Source organism: Pleurodeles waltl, chromosome 10, assembly GCF_031143425.1.
Source record: "Pleurodeles waltl isolate 20211129_DDA chromosome 10, aPleWal1.hap1.20221129, whole genome shotgun sequence".
NCBI classification, from domain to species: Eukaryota; Metazoa; Chordata; class Amphibia; order Caudata; family Salamandridae; genus Pleurodeles; species Pleurodeles waltl.
The window spans coordinates 1,013,191,124-1,013,212,580 of record NC_090449.1 but is presented as its reverse complement, the minus strand read 5'-3'; the positions used below and the strand labels follow the sequence as shown (position 1 = coordinate 1,013,212,580).

Below are 21,457 nucleotides of genomic sequence, written 5' to 3'. Positions count from 1 at the left end.
TGCAGAAAGGACTAAGTCCAACACCACTGGATGCCAATACTTGAAATGTAGATATATGTGAATGGAATTAATTTAAGTGAATGGAAGACAAATAGATTATTTCACTGCTGTGATTCACACTTAACAGAAGACTGGGAAAAAGAAAAAGCAGAGAGAAATGCAAGTAAAGGAAGGGCATGCGATTTATACAACAATGTTGTAATCTTGACAGACACAGATTTTCAAATGTGTAAGCAAGTGTGCCTGTTGAGGATAGGAATGGCACCAAGATTGCAGGACAGCTAGAGGGTTGGAGGGGAAATTATATAAAATACCCTGGTCCTGTTGGGTGCATAGATCGTCCGTGTCAGACGTACTCCAGAGGAGTTGTGTCAAAAATGGAAATGCATAGGAGATAGGTAAGCACTATATATAGGTAAAAGTGTAAACTTTAAAGGCTAATTTATAGTGTTGTGCATTGTTAACCACCTTAAGCTGATAAGATAAAAGTATCACTTAATATGGGGGCTTGAGTACTCCTGATGCATTTTAGCAGACTGGACTGCAAATGGGCGCAAAAAAATAAAATGTTTTGGTTCTCTTGGAGTAACTACAGCTAACTTCTAAAACCTTAATATTACAACAAAGTAATGATGGCTGATGATCTTTGAAAGTGGTGGGCTGTAATAGTGCCCACAATTCTAAGGATTGAGCAAGATCTTTTAAATTCCCCATAGTACTGTGGGTGGACAGGGACTGAACCTAGGCTTCAGAAAAGCCCTGTGAAGACATAAACATAAGGAAACATGGATTAATTGTGACATACATCATCAGCATCCATGCCCAGGTTTTTTTTTCTGCTTCCCTTTGGAGTCATAAAATTAGTCCCAGACCTGGGGCCCTGAACTCCAATGAGCTTAGGAAAAATTACCTTGTTGTCCCCCTTGAAATGACCATGCTTCAGAAACTCGTAGCTTGTCCTTAAACATCCCCGGGCTGCCCTCTGGGAGGTTCAAATACCCTTAGTTCCCTAGAAACCACCATCTCATACCAGAGGTTTCAAAGGCTACTTCTGTGGGTGACGTAAGCTGTGCTGTAGGCCCACTACTAGCATTTACTTCACAGGCCCTGGGTATATAGGATACCACTGTACAAGGGACTTATAGGTAAACTAAATGTGCCAAGCAGGTGTAAGCCAATCATAGCAAGTTTAAAGGAGAGAGCCCATGCACTGATGAGCAGTGTTAAAGTGCCCAGAGTCTTAAGGCCAACAACAATTGGGTCAGAAAAATAGGAGGAGAAAGGCAGAAAGGGCCAGTTCCAACACAACCACCCCCCAGCCTAAAGCCAGGGTAGACCAGTCAATGCCTTAATGAGCTTTCCTGCTTGGGGCGATAGAATATGGACCCTAGCCCGCAGTTGCAGGGGCATGTTCCAGTTCTATGCCAATCTGAACCCAGTAGGATGCCTCTCTCTGTGCTCCCCAGACAACCTAAGCTTACCGATGGGGGTTCCTTAGCTGTTGGTGGCCAGAGCCAGGCCCCAGGCCATCCAGGGGTCTCTAAAATCTCTCACAGTGGGGACAGTACTCCCAGGTGCATAGCATCCTCTGCCCACTCTACTATCCACCAATTCAGGAATTATACCCAGTCACTGGTCCTCCAGCCCGGGGTCTGCACCCATAGGCCGGACGGGGGTCAGGGTCGAGGTTCTCACCCCCCACTCCTCCTATTGAGGTTCTGCACCCTCTTCCTAAGAGTGGTGCCCCCAGATTCCAGAACTGTCAGGGGGCTTGTGACAGCCTTCCTGCACAATTATCCCACCAGGCCAGGGGTTCCACCCTGCAAGTGGTCTCCCAAACCTGAGTCTGCACCCTTGGGTAGAACTGGGGTCAGAGACAAAAAAAAAATCCTCCCCCTGACCCCACTTCTAGAGTTCTGCACCCTCCCCCCCCCCACCAAGGAGGGTAACCCCAGAAGACACACCGGTAGGGACCGTTGTGGTAGCCGCCCCTCCCTTCAGGTCAGGGGTAAAACCCTGAACCTGACCTTCCAGCCTTGGGCCTGTATCCTCAGACTGGATCTGTGCCTGGCAAGCAAGGACTTCCTGGGGAGTAGTCCTATCCCCCCAACACACATTCTTCATGTGTTGCGCAAGAGTCTGTCTTTCGCTGGTCTCCCAACCCCTGTCCATCTGATAGAGCATGAAGTCCTCCCAGACCAAATATGGTGTCCCCAGGGTCATTCCTGGCTGGCCCATAATCCACTGGTCCTCCCCTGCTAACCTCTCTATTTGGCCTCCTGCACCCTCCACTCTGGAGTGATACTGCCAGACACCAGAACTGGCAGGATGCTGCTGCTGACAGTCACCCTCCATGTCCTCCTGACATCAGCAGATGCCTCCCACCGGTACAGACTAAGTTCCCTTCATGGGGTCCCCTCAGGGTACTCTCCAGATTTAGGGGCTGGGCATAGGGCAACTTGGGAGTTCTCCTGCCCCCCCTCCACCGCCTCTCCTCCTACTCTGAGAAGGGACATGGGGCCCTGCACCCACACCCACTCCAAGGGGACCTGTCTGGGTCACTCTGAACTTCCCCGTCTCTCTCGGTTGGGAGAAACCTGAGCCACGTTTTTTAGGATCACTCCCAAAAGCCTTTCCAGACCCTCTGGCATTCACTCAGAGGTCTTCCTCCTTTGCAAGTTCCCTGGGGTCAGAGATCTCGCACTCCAACAGGTGACGGCATAGCCCTGGAAAACGACAATGGAACATGTGCTCTCTGACAATCAGATTGAGCAGCCCTTCAAAATTGTTTGCGGTGCTACCCTTCACCCATCCTTCCAGTGCTTTGCAACACTCCTTCATGAACTCCCCCCAAGACTGGTGAGACAGTTTCCTACTGTCCCTGAACCTCAGTCTATGGCCTTCAGGGGTAAAGCGTACTTCCTTTTCAGTGCCTCTTTCAGGGGGAGATACCTCTGCTTGTCACTCCCTTCTAGGGCCAATAGGGCATCCCTACCATCCTCAGAATATAGCTCCCCAGGCCAGTACTCCAATTCTCCTCATAGATCCTGTGTATTACCAGAGCCTCCTCATACTCCTGCAACCACTGACGTATGTCATCCCCTTCCCTGAGGCTAGGCATAAAGTCTCTGGGTATGTGAGTGTTGCTCATGACACTAGACTCCAAATTGCTGCCACCACTGGACTCCACCTGCCATGCTGGTGAGTCCAGAACTCTCAAGCTATGCTAAAGAGCGAGTTTTTCTCTGGCAAAGTACCTTTCCACCTCTGCCATCCTCTCCTGGAATAAGGCTCTCTCCACCTTAGCCCTTCTCTCCTCCACAGCCTGTTGCGCTAGCTGCAACCTCAGATACCTCTCCTCCCACCTATCTCTGAGCTCATCAGACGACAGGGAAGATGAGGTGACACTGCTCCTGGCACTAGATCCAGCAAGGGACGCCCTATGGGCTCCTCCCACTCTACTGTCATCTCTGCCCAGTCTTTTTCTCCCTATACTTCAAATTATTTGGGGTAACTGTCCCCCTGAGGTGTGGACTGGGAACCCTCCCACTAAGAGTCCTTACTAATCTTGGGGTCGTCCTCAGGGTCTTCTGCAGAGCAAGAGTCCAAACTACGACACCACCACCCCTGGGTTCTCTGGTAACACTCTTTCACAGTCTCTTTCAAAATAGTGCAGGGCTGTACGAAGGTCTGCTCTATGGACTTCCCCACTTACAGATAGTCCCTTCTCCCTGCACAGAATAATGGAACAGGTCATCGAAGACAAGATTAACCTCATTTTGACAAGGTAAAAAAATGCAAGATTCGAAGGTGTAAGAATATGAAATAGGGGTAATAAATAAAACTGAATGATGTGAGTAAACAGGAGAATCACAAAATAGAACACATAATGGTTTAAATGCAGAGTTGTAGTACAAATTGAGTCACTATGGTAATGGGAAAACGCAAGTCCTATCCCACCTCTGCCACAATGCTAATAATGGGGTTTCTGGTTGGCTAGGGTAAGCACCTAAGCCAGACAGAACTCACCACTCCAGTCAGGGTAAGGGAGCTACACACCCAAGATAACCTCTGCTCACCCCCATGGTAGCAGATCAGTTCCATACGCATCAGTCCAAATGCCTACAGGGGGATGCTTTTGTAATACTATATGCTTTGCATTTTGTGCCCTGATGTGATGATATATGTCATTTTACCTTTGCACTGACAGGATAACAAGTATTAATTCAGGAACTGCGTCATATGTACAAAAAGGTTTTTTCATGCTAATTGCAACCTAGAATTGAATTCTTCTGAATGCATTGTGAGATTTTTCTTGACAATTGCCTCGTTGGCAAAGTAACTATTGGTTTCTGTCATTTTTGGTCTATATTTTATATGCAGTACAGTTTCTTTTCTTATAACCTTGTATGGAGTCTCTTTTGTGGTGTATTTATTGTGTCACTGGAGTGTGTCTGATTTGTGCAAACGCTTTACACATTGCCTCTGAGATAAGCCTGACTGCTCTGGCCAAGCTACCATGTGGGTGAGCAGGGGTTATCTTGGGTGTGTAGCTCCCATACTCAAATTAGAGTGGTGGGTTCTGCCTGGTATAAGTGCCTACCCTACTCAATTAGAAACCCCATTTCTTACAGATGATCCTATATCATCCCATGGGCCTCAGGCTAAGAGACCCTTGGCATCACCTCCGACACTCGTAGCAGGCTGTCAGAGATCCCTCAGCTTTGCACTCAAGACACTTGGTGTGGCTTCAGGAACAACCATCAAATCCTCAGACATTTTCTTCTTACCTTCAAAAACCTAAAACCTACTCTCAGAGGCCCTCAGCATGCCCTCACAGTCCAAAAGGCTCAGTCGGCTTTCAGATAACCCTATTTGGTCATGAGATACCTTGCTCATCCCTCTGTTCACCTTCAAATATCCCATATGGCCTTTAGAAACTTTCAGCTTACTTTCAGATAACTCTAGTATGCCCTTAGAGAGCCCATTAATATCCCTCTCCCACACTCTTAGACAAAGTAGTGGGGATAAAGGAGGCACACTAACCCAACCCACATTTATGCAAGGTAAGGGTAGTTGGTAAAGTTCACTTAAACCAACCCTAAGCAAGGTGGGAGGGAGAGTAAGCACAGGTACACACTGCCCTTGCCATTGTGCAAAGAGGGGATGGTGTACTACATACACCCCCTCGATAGCCACAATGTGGAGAGGGTACATACTGTCCCTGCCCTAGGCAAGGTGGGGGTATTGGAATAATATGGGGAAAGTTTTAAAAAATTGACCCCCTCCTGACTTGAATAAAGGTGGAGGGGGAAAAACAGACCCCAACTTTGAGCAAGGGGAGTGGCATTAATTTCTTTTTTTATTACAATTTTGCCAACAATGTTGTGTTTTCTAATCAAAACTTCAATCTCAGCAAACATGGTACCATCACCAGCACAGTTACATGGGTAGTAAGAGCAGGATAAGTATAGACTCAGAGGAACATGAACATCGGGACAAACATGGATAGGGGCAGAGATGAATGAATGCAGAGAGTGACAGAGGGACAGAGGAACAGAGGCAAAAACAGGAACAGGGGCAGAGAGACTGGGCAGCCTCAAAGAGACACTAAAAGGATGATTGCAACATACGTTGAGAGAGAGAGGGACAGAGACGGAGGTATAGGGGCAAAGTAACAGTGGGAAAAAGGTAGAGAGGCAGGGACAGTGGGGCGGGGTAAAGGGACAGTTGCAGAATGGCACAAAAAAAGGAAAAGAGCAAAATAGAAAGGGAACGGATCAGAGTGAGCAGCAAAGACAGAGTATTAGCATGAGAGGCAAAGACAGGTGAACAACATGAAGAATAGTAGCATAAAGATATCCACACAGCCGCAATCATGTTCCTCAAAAACCCACCATCTTGTACCAACACTCTCCTATCAAATTCACCACTCACCCACTATCAGTTACCAACAAACCCATCATCCGAACCTCCCAACATCATAAGACCACTAATCCACCATCCAACTCCCTTAATCCTACAATTACATTCCCATACAATTACCATCATACACCCATTTGTCCAACATCAGGCTCACATAATACCACCATCAAATGCCCATACACCCATCGATCGTACACCCAAACACACTACTCATCATGTGCACACACCATTCATTATACACCCACACAACTATCATCATACAAGCACCGACATACATGAGAACAGCCACCATAATATGCCCACACGCTCACAATAAGATTATCACAAATCCATGATCATAGATCCACACCTACCACTCACACCCCCATACATCCATCGTTAGACACCAACTCATCTATGTTCATAGAACCAACAACTACCCTCACACCCCTAACACATTCAGTATCATAGACCCTCGCAGCCAACATACTTTTCCAAAACATATACACCATCATAAGGCAACAGAATCACTATCATTTACGACCACATATCAATACACTCAACACCATACACCAAAACACACCAACTATTATACAGTAACCCATCCACCATCATACACCCACCTAGTGATCATTAGATAGGCACATACCCACCATCATACCCCTTCACAGCTGTCATGACACGCCCACACACACACCATAATAATCGCACACACCCACATCAAATGTCTGTGCCCCCCCAGACATCCCAAACCCAGACCATAGGATGACAACACACCCGCCAACCCATATCAAACTCCAATTCACACATCAGCATAAGGCCACAAACTCACCATTATATATGATCACACACCTACAGTCATAGATCCACAGAGCCAGTATTTTACTCCCATGCAGCTACCACGATATGCCAGCAAAGCCACATTAACATGGCCACTCAACCACTATCATATGTCCACACAGTTGCTTTTTTAATTCCACGCACACAACGTGAAATGATCAAAACACCCACTATAATATGGCCACTCATCCAACATCATAAGCACAAACACCCACCACCATACACAAACACAACCAGCATCATACACCTGCTGTGGCTTACCTTTGGCAATCCTGTGACTAATTCCCTTTGTGGCAAACACCCTGTTCAGCTGAGCCTTTGGGTTTGCACAGTGGGTTTAGCCACAGGGCATAGATTGCAACTAATGTCATTTGCTGTCAACCTACACCGTGATCAGCCTTCAGCTAAGTGTAAAGGAGGATGGCAGCAGCGCCTTCTTTTAAGCTACACTATCTTCCCAACGTCTTGTGTTGCCAATCCCCCACTGTGCACAGCCATTGCCATGAGCACAGGGCTTGGCTGCAGTACCTGCTCACTGACCACTGCTTGCACCCAACTTCACTTGCATCCTGTCCCCACTGCTTATGGCCTCTGGCCATGCAAAGCAGACGTTAGCTGCAGTGAGGTGACATTTAATCCTCGAACAGTAGTGTCAACATAATTTCATCCAGTATAATTACCACGGAATGATGTATTGCTAGAGGAAGTACAATCAGAATGACTGTGGTTATTTCTTCACATATGGATGAATGTGCACTGCCTTTTGAAGGACTTTACATTACCATCATTTTCAAAATCAAACGCTAAACCCTTTGAAGATGAGGGATGAGTTGAGTCGAGGGTTTGAGTTTGCTTTAAAACATGTAATACTAAGGTCCAGGCTATGCCAGTCTTAAATGTTGAGGGTAAATTACCTATAGCGTTCATGAAAAATAAAAACACAAAGATGACAGGCTCTCTACTAACACAATATTTATACTCTGGACGCAGATATATGTGCGCAGCACGGACTACGATCGAACTCTGATGAGTGCTGAGGCAAATCTGGCGGGAATGTATCCACCCACTGGGGAGCAGATCTGGAATGATACAATACCTTGGCAGCCAATACCAGTGCATACTGTGCCATTGTCTGAGGACCAGGTGAGCGTGGCGTGTGGTGGCTGCTTCAGCAGCAGGTTCAGTATAATCTTTGCATGAGTCCAACTGTATTTGAATGAAAAGGAATGTACATTGCTCCTGAGCAGTTTCCAGTTATTACTGTTTATGTATTTGCATTGTGCTAAGAGGTAGACCATGGGGACCCTGCTTCCAAATGTCTTTGCAGTAAGAGAACAGTGATACAGAAGAGTAATACTTACAAGTAGAAGGGCACAAGTAGTCACATTGGGGTACTAGTACTCATAAGGTTTTTGGCTTATTTCCCTTGCCATCTTGCCCCCATCCAACACTAGCTCCTTGTAAGTGAATTACCTACTTACCCAACATTCAGACTCCAAGCACCAAATATTCAATGTAGCACTAACACTGAGCCAATCACGACAGGAGCCTTATGTCTGGACTCACTGCGAACAATGACATCTGTGATGAGGAGGTGAGACTTTTTTGACTGATACAACCCAACAAGAACACAAATTGGGAAATATTAATACTGACTAAATGCACACATAAGCCACTCACTTGCAACAATAGTAGATCATGCACTATAAATGGCCACTATCTTGCAACAATCAGTATCTCAGTTACTAGCAATGACCTTAAAGAGATGTATGTTCACATTTCTTTTCCCTGTTAAAACAGGCACTGACACATACATGTTCCCTGGTCAGGTTGGTATCCATGCTAGCAATGGAAATAATAACAACAGGGTTATTTTACCTTAAGTGCCTCAAGACACACTGGAGTTTGTGTTTTTATCTGTGGTCAAGGTGTAGGAAATATAAATGCTTTTTGGTAAGCAATTTAGAACCAAATTTGATCCTATATTTCAAAGGAAGGGTAGATGCAGTGTAACCCTTCCCTCAACCTAAATGTAACCAGTCAGACATCTTACCACCCAATGCAACTCCTGATGAGGATTCAAGTAACAAACAGTGTGGTGTCTAATGAACATAACCACTGCCATGACAATCAACATCCTAAGAAGATCAATATGCTGTGCCATAACCAGTCTTCAATATTTTGGAGACTTCTGCAATTCTCCTTAAAGATCACTTAAATGTTGGCAAACCTGATGAAAATGTCTTTAGCTTACCATGAATACAGTTGAAACCTGGGCTACTGGTTCCCTCTCCATAGTAACGCCCTGAAAAAAGTAGCAGCAATTCAAAGCGGGGAGTGGATAAGCCAAACTGAACACTGGTCAATGTCTGATGGTGGTGATAATAGCGATAAGAAACACCAATGTAAGGCAATCTCCCCTCTCCAAAAATATATGCAGCATTCGAACATTTTAATTCCTCACGGATCTATAAGCATTCCATCCAAATAAATAAATCCACTGTACAAATTATTGATATCAAATCTGCAAATTATCTGGGAGAGAGGATATTGTTACCCCTGAAGGAAACATATATGATCGTCCTGAAATGATGGCGAATATATCAATGAACATGTAAAGAAGGGCATGAACAGACTTTCGTGTTACAATAATTGATACGGAGTCAATACTGATTAGTACAATGTTTTTCCCATTAAAAAATACCCAACCCACTTAATTAGTCACAATTATTGTAAATGCTGTCTTCCATTCCTCAGCTTTCAGTCATTATATAAAGGGTCCTGAGGATTATTTCATCTTCACAACTTCAATCAATATTTAAATATGAAATTACCAGTGAAATAGAAGTGAACATTTCAAGTCTCTCACAAGAGAGTTTGTGTTAGGATATGTCGATCATATGCAGCCGTTGGGTTATGATCTCCTTCCAGTGTCCATTTCTGCAGGAAGCAAAATCAAAAACAGTGACCCAAAGCATCCACTTCATTAACAATCAGAACCTAAATGTAACTGGGCAAAATGATATTATGAGGAACCCTGCCATTGTAATTAAAGCGGGAATTAGAATGCTGGCTGATTTCTGTAGGATAATGAGGCAGGCAGCAAAAGCTTGAATATTTTGGGCACAATGAGACTATTGAATGGCAAAATATAGATTGCAGTGTTTATAATAAAGGCAATAGGGATGAGGTGGAACAGAGGGAAAGACTTACAATTGTGCTTCATGTGATTCAGACGACCGTCTACCTAGTGGAAATAGACAATCGATTTTATGTAGTTCGTGAAACATGTTAGGGCCTCAATGCCCCCTGTCCACTAAAGATGTTTTTAACCACATTGGACAATTTCAAATTATTTTGCTAAAGGAAACATAAAGGGCCTAATGTCAACTCTAACTCAGCTCCAAATGTATCCACAGATATGCCAAAAGTGGAGTCGCATGGTTACTATTGCAAAGATTGGCATGAACTATGCTGTGCAGTTTATTTTGTTGACACCCCATATCAATGCTTTAAGCCTCTGTTTTAGTCCCATTGTTAGTTGCCCTATTTTGGGTATGCTTATTTTAAACTGCTGGATTTATTCATGTAGGGACAACAATCAGATGGTAGTCAAAGAGCTTGGGCTGCCATTATTCCTGCCCCTTCCAACAAGGATTGTTCTCTGTGCAATGCCAGCAAAGTGAGAAAACTATTGATTACTTGAAGCTATCACTGGATACTGCTCAGTTTGGGTATTTCTTAGTCTAAATTTTGAGGCGTCTTGGTGGATAAAATACCTTTAATTATACTTTCAATCTCCAATGAGAATGCTAAAAGGTTCCAGCTATATTTGGTATCAGAAAGGTCTTGGAAGTGAATGATATTGTTCAACTTTACTCATATCCCACGATTATGAAAGGCAGTAGCTAGGATTTTATCATAATCAACAAAGACAGAATTCAGGCCCCAAAGCCCCTCGAAGTTGGGTAATCCAATCACAAATTATTTCAATTCCCCATCATATTTCAATTCCCATAAGGCCAGGATGCAATCAAAGACGTATTATATCTAGACATTAACTTCTCTAATCCAGAGACACTGAAATCAGTGATCACCAAAAAAAAAAAATTCCATGTGCTCAACAAACAACGTATGTGTCCTAGTCCCACACAATATCAAAGACTGATTTTAGCCCTTAACTTTGTCGTTCCTCTGATGAAGAAAGGAAAGCAAACTAAGCACTTAGTCCCATGTTACTCTAAATAATTAGGTACCCAAAGAAAAGAAATAAGTAGACTGGGGTGGAATGCTTAAAAAAAACCTGTGTGTGTGTGTAATCTCCGCTTCTTCAGAGAGAGAAAGAAATTATTTAAAAAAAGAACATATATTTGAGAAAGGTATTAACAACCAAATCAGCCACACAAAATACAGACCCCAGAAATAAGTTGTAATTATGTTTTAAGAAAATATACCTCCCAGTACTTCAGCTTCAACTGATGGTTATGTAAAATTTAGATATTTTTTCTCAGATAACATAAAGTATATTAGACTAGACATTTATGTATTAAATGTGAAAACATCGACAACTGAAATCAAACATAAATGTGAAACTAAATGAGTGCCTTTTATAGAAATTGCCAGAATCTTCTTCCACAAAGTGATAGGAGACACAGAGCCTGCTTCATACATACATGACCCCATCCTGTTGTTCTTAGCTGAATAAATAACTAGAAGAAGTTTAGCTTAGCATCATAAATGTTCTCCGAACCAGAGTAGGGTGCCAAACAGCCTAAAAGAGACTATCTAAAGTTTATCTTTAAAAAAGGGGTTGGTGCGAGTGATCCAAACTACTACATGGCTCCCACAAGTCCTCCACGTATGGCTAAACTAATGGAAACCTGGGGAGAAGCTCACAATAAAAACTACTTCTTAGAGAGCAACCTAGTAAGTGACCTCCAATCTGGCTTCAAAGAAGACCCCTGCACCAACCTGCTACTTTACATGTTGTTCTCAGTCTGTTGGAGAAAGCAGAGGCCTATCTTTCCATACCATTCAATTATATAGACCACAATATACTCCTAAATCCTATACAGAAAAGGATTGGCATAGGAGATTCTATGGTAAAATTGTTTGTATCTTATCTCTACAACAGAATGATGGAAATACACACATACAGCCACCGCTCTCCACAATACCTTATACCGAACCGTATCCTGCAATAGTCCGTCAACACCCCATTTAATTTGTAAATGGAGCCATTAAGTGACCTTCTAAAAAATATTCAGATTCGACTACCGCCAAAAGTCTGTTGATATTCAGTTCTCTTCTAAGGAAAAATCATTTGAAGATGTCTCCTTTCTTGCCTAGATTTAGAACGATTTTGCGTCAGGTTTCTGTTACTTTTTTATGGAGACCGAACACAAGATCCATGTTTGTATTTACAAAGCAATGCAAATGGTGAAATGTGTTGGTTTGCAAACAAAAATAATGTAACATCGCACAATGTGCTGCCTTTTGTTACTCTGCATTAAGGAGCATTCCATGGTGTTCCTGTGCACCCATGATGGATTTTCATGAAATTCCATATCTACAAAGAATTGTAGGCATGGTTTTGGGCCAAACTCTTGTGCCTCCTTGAGGCTGGAGTAACAAGGAAAAATATTTGTATTTACTCTTGTTTTTTTCCTCTTTGCATGTGTTTTGTATACACATACCAAGAGGACGTTGCCTTAAAGGGCTCCTTCCTGTGCACAGACTATGCTGACAACAGTGCAGACACCCTTGAAATATGGCCCAAGGGTCCCCGAGTTCATTCATTCATTATAGCTTTATTCGATTTTTGGTTTAAAATCACAAAAGCACAACATAAAATCAATACATAGAAAACATGTACAGTTAAAAGAAGTGACTCCTGTTCTATTTAAAAAGAGCCGACTTTCGATGTCTGACAGTGGCTCACAGAAATGTGGACATAATATTACAAACGTATGTGATCTGGCACTGGATCAACTTCATACCTTTCAACAATGACAATAAATGGGTCTTTTTTTGTGACTTGTACAATTTACAAAAGAGAGTTACATAAAATGCATTTTGAGAGGAGACATTATCACACAGGCATCTTTCCAAGGGTCTCGGCCAATCGTTCATTGTAGGAAAGCTTACAAAGTGATGAAAAATGTCCAATCTAAACCTGGTGAGTACAAATCTATGGTGATCATTACTTACACTGATGAGATACCCTTGCATGCCAAATGAATTTAAAATCAGCTGATTTTCACCACACTTGGTTTAAGCAGCTCAACAGATAACCTCAGCTCTTCCAGGTGGTTCAGGCTGCTTCAAGAATTTCCTTGAGACTGATTTTAACAGTTCAGGTCTGAGGAAGTAATCTTGATGCCCCAAGTCAATCAGGAAGTTCTTTACATATTGTAACCACTGTACTCTTCCTACTTAGGTGGAGCTAAGGCAATCAGCAATAATGGCCTGATTCAATTTTGTATATTCAGAGGACCAGATCTTATGCCACAACAAGATCGGCTGGATCTTAACTAAGCTTGAGATTAAAGAAACCCCTAGCTCAGCGTGGCAAACAAAGGAAGAGTTTCAAAGCGGAAGAGAGAGGAGGTATTTAAAAAAAGTATTCTCAGCAGCCTGCAGAGGTTTGCAATTTGCATGGCCCCACAGGCCTGCCCCATTCAGGGCAATAGACACGCATTTCGTTGTGTATACTGCCAACAGTATCCTAGGTTCGTTTTCTCCCAAGCTTATTTGCAAAACTACGCAATGTCGAGATAGCGCTCTGGAAATTAAGACCCCTTGTTTTAGCGGCAGTTGACCAAGACCCATTGCTATCAAACATGACCCCCAGATATGAGAATGACTTCACATAATCAATTTTAGTTCCATTTATCATAAGATTATGAGAATCGAGTAGCGCCTTTCCACACCTCATTGCGAAAGTCTTGCTCTTATTGAATAATAATCCTAGCTCCTCCATATGGCATACAAAGTGCATTCATAACTTCTGGAGTGCTAAAGATGTATGTGCCATAAGCACTGCATCATCTGCATAGAGCAGGGTGGGAATAGAACGATGCCCTATTTGGGGTAGATTTTTACAGTGGACACTTAACGTGCCACCCAGGCTGTTAATATATAGGGAGAAAAGAAAGGGAGCCAAGACACACCCTTGTCTTACCCCCCTCTCTATTCTAAATGACTGGGCGCACTCACCTTGCAGACCGTGCCGGACTCTAGCCCTACTGCCCTCATACATTTGCCTGATAAAATATATAATCACTGGATCCACCTCAAGGTTCTTCAGTATAATCCACAGTTCATAGTGGATTACACAGTCAAACACAGCTGAAGAATCGACAAAGGCCAAATATAATCTCCCTTCTTTGATGGCACATTATTTCTCAACCAACATCTTTAAGTTAAAGCTCTGCTCGACAGTGCCCACCCCTTTGCGGAAACTGTACTGTAAATCAGATAGCACATTGTTCTCCTGGGCCCAATCCTGCAATCTTTCCAATACAATGTGTCCCGCCACTTTCGCCAGGGAATCTAATAGGGAGATTGGCCGGTAACACGTTGGGCTATGCCTATCCACCCTTTTGAAGACTGGCACTATAAGAGCTTCCGACCAAGACTCCAATAGGCCAGTTTTACAGCAGGCATTTTATACTTGGGTAAGCAAAGGACCCCAACGGCTGGTATCAGTTTTAAACAAGTCTATTATGATAGAATCGGGGCCTGGTGCCTTTCCAATCTTACTCGCATTTACAGCCCTGACAAAATTCTCTAAAGTGAAAAACACGTTAATTGGAAGATTAGCTGAGGTGGGGGAGCCACGTCTAGATGAATCGCCGCCACCTAAACTTGGTTGGTCCAGGGGACAAGAATAGATGGCTGTAAAATGCGAGATCCAATCAGTCTCGCTAATTGCACTTTCCAGGCGTGGGCCATCATCTCGCCTAAGATTAGGTGAATTAATTAAGTGCCAGAAGGAGGCTGAATTTTTACTTAGGCTAGATTCTTGAAGTCTAACCCACAGTTCTTCTTTCAGTGCTAGTTTACTATGCCTTAAAACAAAATTGCAGTTTTTCTGGCAGTCCCGATCTCATGAATGCAACGTGGGCTCTTATGCAGTGCTGTTTTCAAGGTAACATGAGCCTTAGTACATGCTCCATCAAACCATCCCTTCTTCTTGGTATTTCTCCCCCTTCTGGAAACCCACAGACCCTCCCTAATGCCCCTAGAAATACTCAGGAAACCAGCTATGATCTACTCGGGGCTGGTGTCCGTCTCCAGGCTTTGGTCAAAATGCTGTTTATTACAACAGATAAGCTTTTTTAGAAACTCCTGGGGATCAATCTTAGACCATCTCAAAGTGTACCCGTTTTGCCTTGCAATTTCCACATCACCCACCATACAGGGATTTGGCTGCACCATCTGTACTTACCCATCATTGTACCGAAGATCCAATTCGATGCTTAGAGGGTAAGGGTCGCCATATGCCATGGAGTGTGTAATAACATTTCCGACCCTAGTGGCATGTCTTCTTGTTATTGCTATATAGTCTGTCACTGAATTTTCCCCTGGTCGATTAAATGTATAAGTAAATGGGACTAACGGGGAACAGATCTCATTGCAAAACTCATTCAATTGAACACCTTATGGGGAATGAGTAAAGTGTGAAGGTCCATCATAGCCCCTTTCACTTAAACCACAAATCTTAGCAGCATGCTTAGAACATACATCTGCATTTAAATCACCACCCCACAGGATTATTACATCCTTATTGCTATTATTACTGATGGCTTCGAGATCCTTTTTTAGTTGTCTCAGAACTGAGTTAACCTCTGTCTTTGGGATGTTGTTATAAAAATTGACCAGAGCCAGCTCACATGTAGCTGAAAATACTGTGGTGATAAGTTGGTAAAACGGCAGTGGGGATACCATTGTTATGCTAAAAACATTCACAGTATTTGAAATGTAAGTACAGATTCCTCCCTTCACTCTCCCCGAGTTCGATGGCACCGCAGGGGTGTGAAAGGTTCGGTAGCCATTTAAGTGGATTGGGTTTACTAGCCAAGTTTCTTGAAAGCAAAGAAAGTCAAAACCGTATACGAAGTCACCCCAGTCTGCTATTGCCATTTAGACATTAATCCTGCCACATTCCAAAATTCTTCCATTGTCGTGCTTGTTACAACTGTCGTTCTAGTAGCGGAAAGACCTTCCAGGCAGGTATGGCTTATCCCCGGCTCTTCATCTGGCAAGCTACTCAGTGGATCTAATATGCCCCTGTCACAAATGCTGATAGACTCTAATGAAACATCCTCTAATGGACTGAGGAGGGGCGGCACCCCGACCCCTGGCGCAGTAAATATGCTTGAGTCCAGTCAATCTACACCTTCTAAACCTTCAAGACAAGAGAAGCGATTGTTAGTTGTAAGCAAAGGGACGCCTGCACCCGAACTAGTAGTATGGATAGAACCATCCCATTCGCTATAAGACTTATGCGTATGACTCGGCGGGGGTGCTCATGCTTGATCTAGAGGAGCGGATAGGGGCTTCCCATCCTCTGTTAGGTTGATAGAAAAATCCAAGGGGCAATACCGTTATGCTGTTTGACTTCACCTCCCACATGCCCACTCTTTTAAGTATGGTTTCCACCAGGCGCGGCGATTTAAAAGGCATTATTACACAATCCCCTTCTAGCTTTTTCTGTCCCCTCCCCACCCATCTAACCCTCCTAACCATTTTGAGATCCTCCAACAGTTCACAAGAGATGCCCACTTTCTTGCCTAACCAATGTGCAGCTTTATTCCTCAGCGATGTCCAATTTTCTTTGGCCTCTACCACTGGTGGGAGGATTGGCACGTTTGCCAACACAACAGTGTAGGGTGACGCGGCCAGGGGTAAATCCGGATATGGGGGAGCTGATCCCGGATAAATAGCTATGGTTTTGTCTCTACTAGGCTTACCTTTTGGTACAGCAATGTTGTAATCCGGAATCGCGCCACCCAAGCTAATAGGAATCATCTGAACAGAATGATTACTCACTGGCTGATTCCCACACAGACCAGCTCCCTCCTTCTGCTGTACAACTCCCTCTGTCGGTTGTCTAAGCCCATCTGCTACATAGTTATCTACTTCCAAGTGCGGAGGGGATAATTGTGGGGGTTTTACAACGCCTGATGATAGGGCTGATTGTAAAAGTTCTGTGCAGGTAGAGATCATACATTCCACCTGGGCCACTCTATTCGAAAGGGATGCCAGTGACAGTTTAACAAAAGCTTCCAGTGATTGCATAGTATTTAATAACTCCATAAACTCCTCTGATGATGCTTTAACCGTGCTTTTCTTAGTGGCAGGATTTGCCGCGCCCGGTTTATTAGACATTTTATGGTCTTGCTTCTCAATCTTGATTGCCGCTAACATGCTTGCTTGACATTTGGGTGTGGGACCCGGTATTCTTACACGTTTTAGCGGGGGTTCGGGATCTGAGTCACCATTTAAAATAATGGGGGTAGGATCCCTATCCTTGTCCCTGCTATCCAAATTATCCCTGACTTTCGGGCTGCACTAGGGGTAACAGATACAGAGGGGGTAGGTTTTGACACTTCCTCCTCATAAGTGGATAGGGATTCTTCGACGGAGGAAATCTGCTTCTCTATTGCTCCCATTGCCCCTGGTAGGTGATTTAATAAGGAGGGGCACACATGTCCCTGATCTTGTACTTTCCCACCCCAAGCTGAGTGTTTTCATCTCCCCATCGTCAGATTCTCGCTCTCATTCAAGACTCACTTTCCAACATTTACCCTAGCTCCCCTGGCACATCTCCACCAATAGTACACTAAATCACCATGGTATAGATTTTTCTAAAAAGAAAAAACCAAAGGGGGGTGGCCCTGTCCTGCTGCCTCCTGGAGCTGACGGGTGCAGGATGGGCCAGCCCTTGGCCCGGGCTTTGCCCTGGCACGTCCCGCACTGCGGGACGAACAAATGTGCTTTAAGGCGCCAGATACTGACCCAGGTGTGCGCGATGCTCAGGCCGCCTCCTTGGACCCGAGGATGCTGGTAATTGCAGTCCCCCAGTGACAGCAAACAACAAACCGCCTACGCTGCGGGACAAAGAGATGCGCTTTAAGGTGCCAGGTACTGCCACAGGTGAGCGCAAAGCTCGGGCTGCCTCCTGGGACCCGAGGATGCTGGTAATTGCAGTCCACCAATGTCAACAAGTAACAAACCGCCCGCGCTGCCGGACAAAGAGATGCGCTTTAAGGTGCCAGATACTGCCACAGGTGAGCGCGATGCTCGGGCCACCTCTTGGGACCCAAGGATGCTGGTAATTGCAGTCCCCCAATGTCAGCAAACAACAAACTGCCCACGCTATGGGACGAAGAGACGTGCTTTAGGGCGCCAGATACTTCCACAGGTGAGCGCGATGCTCGGGCTGCCTCCTGGGACCCGAGGATGCTGGTAATTTCAGTCCCCAATGTCAGTAAACAACAAACTGCCCCGCAAACAACAAACCGCCCGAGTTAGCACATGGCTGCTGAAAGTGCACCAGCTCATATTGAGAATAGAACTGCACCACTTCTTTTCTAGATATGTCACAGTTCTGCTCTCTCAAGGTCACGCAATGCAGCAGAGCAACATTGCCTACTGCTCTGAGTTGCTTCAAATCTTTGTAAATCTGGGCCTGGATGTCTAAATTCTAACTGAAGGACTTATATAGAGTTTGGTGATGGGTTACTCCGTCACAAACGTGACAGATATCCTGTCTGCTGTACTACAAGTGCCATACAATATAATGGGCTTGTAATGCGGTGAACGGGAGGGAAGGACGCCCCAGAGAGCTGATGCGAGTGCGCTTCCAGAGTACGTGGAGCACTTCCGGGTAACAGGCAACAGAGCTGCAGCAAGCAGCGTGAAGGCCCGTGACACCTGAAGCACCCTGATCAAGTGGATCAAAAAGGTTGGGGCAGGCAGAGGCAGTGGAGAGCACTCGGAGAAGCGCGGGTCTATTTGAGCTTGAGCAATTGGTGACCTGCAATTTCCATGCAATATTTGCTTCGCATCCGCCACATGAGGAAGGTAGGGGTGAGGTGGAGCGGGAGTGCTGTCGCGCTCTGCCTGACCTAGCCTCATGCCCCTGTTCCCTACCAGTATCAGTTACCAACGTATTAGTCTCCAGATTCCTGCTGATGCTACTCCTTCCCAGTTGCCTCCCGGTTGCACCCAGGGGAATGCTCCTGCACCTTGTTACCAGTGTGTGTGTAACCGATGTATGTAGCCTTGCACCCAATTCTGCACTAGCCCAGCATTAACTCTGCACCCTGCACCCCCAGAGCTGGAAATTTATGGATTACTAAGTGAGTGAGTGCAGAGTATTACTGACTATTACTGTTTATTTATCGATTCAATGTTCTTCTGCCACACGGATATATAAGGTAGCAGAGGAATTGCAATCCTAGTAAAAGAAGGCTCCCATTGATTGGTGCATTGGCCTAGATGACGACCTGTGATACAGAACACAGAGTGCACTATAAGTCCCCACAAAACTGTATAAGACGCACAGCCAGTACTATAGACAGCGTGGTGAGCGCGGCTGTGGTGTTGGAGCCAGGGAACTAGAATAGAGCAGGAAGGGCGCGGAAGCGGCTGTGATAGGTCTCGGTGTGGTTTGCTCCACTCTGTGAGCTCCCCCGCCACCTCAGTCCGTGCCGTGGATAGTGCTGTGACTCCTCTAACTATAGTATGCTACTGGTGCAAATAGGTGCAGTAAGGTATACAGCGGTATACAGTGGCTGGTCCTTTCTGGCTGTCAAAGGCAAGTGGTCATCACTGGCCAATTGGGGGACCTGATTACTGCAGGTGACGCTGTAAGAGAAGCGCACAGGAGAGGCTAACAAGAAGGCAGCGGAAAATGACGTTAAAAAACAAACAAAACAACACCACAAGGCAGACAGTCCTGCGAAGCTCAATGATAGTGTTCAGCAGGCTGATTATGGAACAGGCCACAGCAAAAGGATTTGGGTGGAAGGAGCCACTGATGTCCCCATAGGGCCTGTGCCTACAGGGCCTGATTTTTGCCCTTCTGCTCCACCATGGAATACCATTAAACACAACTGTGGTGTTGTTGCAGTGAACACAGCCATTCATAGACGTCCTCTGAGGTTAATAACTAGCTTTCACCAGAAGATGGACACAGTGCCTTCCTTGCAGCAGATTGCTGAGCAAACAGGACAGGAGGAGTCGGTAGCGATGCAGGGATGTGCCCCAGAGGAGGAAGATGTTGGGAGAGAACTTTGCAGTGGAAGTACGGAGGGAGCCGCTGCGATGAGGGTTGATGAAAGTGGTAAATCCGATTTGCCTGGACCCTTATCAATAGAGCCTACATGTGAGCAACGAAAGTTCCCTTATGCTTTTGGACTACCCACTCCCCGATGTACACTGTGGCCTAGCCGCTACTAGGAACAAGGTAAGTGCAGGCAAAACTGGATCTCACGAGGCGCCCATGACTCCGCTGAGACTAGACAATGGCTCTGTGGCCCGGATGGAGGCTACGTTTGGTATAAAATCTGTGTACAATAATTCTACACACAGTGGGAGGGTCTGTCTGGATCACTCCACATCACAGAGCACATCTCAGAGTATCCCTGATGACCAGCATCCAATTTTTAACCCCATATCTGCAGGGTCCCCGCAAGGATTTTTAATCTCCAAAGCTATGTCTAGACTAAACAATGTTTTAACAGCAATCCCCGCTCTATTGGAGAAATTCCTCAGGGGAACTGACCACATCGAGGCACTCCTAACCAAGATACTATAGGTCCTAGTTCGGGGGAGGAAGGGTGGTTGAAAGGAATCAGGATATACTGCCACAGCCCCCCCTTCAAGCCAGCTGTGACCGGATTAAATCCTCAATCCTCAAGAGGAACAAACCTCAGACCTTAGCACCGCATAAATGGAGAGCCAACTGCAAACCAAAGCGAATGGAGCTAATCCCTGTGGTGGCGGCACCTTGGAGAAGGCGATGGGGGATTGTTGCAGGAAGGGGCAGTCAGCCCGTAGATGAGCATCAGGCTACTCCCTCCGACAAAGCTACAGCTTCTAGTCTTAAGCAGTCGGCACTGCGGAGCCCAATGCAAGAACTTTAGGGCAGCAGGGTAAAGCCCTAGGCGAAACAGGAGAAAGGCCAAACAAAGGCACCAAGAAGAAGGGGAATGCTAAAAAAAAGAAAAAGGACACAACGCCATTTCCAGTCTACTCTCTGAAATGGCTGTTTTCCAACTCTAAGAGCCATATAGACAGTGGGGTAACTCAAATTACCTGCCTGAGGATTTGACAAAGGGGGTGAGCACAGATGTTAGTAACCCTGATGCCCCTCTGCCGGACAATGCCTCACAACAGGGCAGAAGGAGGGCCCCCTGGTACTATCCTAACCCCCATTGTGAGGACAGTCGAAGTGGGGGAGGTCTAACTGAAGTAGTAACTTGCCCAGAAAACCTCACAAGGGCAAGGATGCCTAGGAGAAAAAAGGGAAAAAAAGCACTAGAAGAAGAATGGTTGCGATGAAGGTCCCCAGATCAGCAGCCAAGGCCTGCAGCCCTTTGCCTTGCATCCAGGAGGAGGTGATAACTCTGGCTGAGCAGGAAGATGTATGTACCTCAAAAGAACAGAGGGTGCCTCTCGGCTTCAATCAGAATGCCTT

General features: G+C 45.2%; 1 protein-coding gene across 2 annotated transcripts in view; it reads left to right on the top strand.

The window, feature by feature from the left end:
* Window positions 1-21,457, top strand: part of LOC138262136 (prostatic acid phosphatase-like) — a 235,430-nt gene that overhangs the window by 119,121 nt on the left and 94,852 nt on the right. For both annotated transcript variants that reach the window (XM_069211918.1, XM_069211917.1), the window contains one exon: window positions 7,735-7,887. In XM_069211918.1, the coding sequence (XP_069068019.1) occupies window positions 7,735-7,887 (153 nt within the window). The remainder of the gene's footprint in view (window positions 1-7,734; window positions 7,888-21,457) is intronic.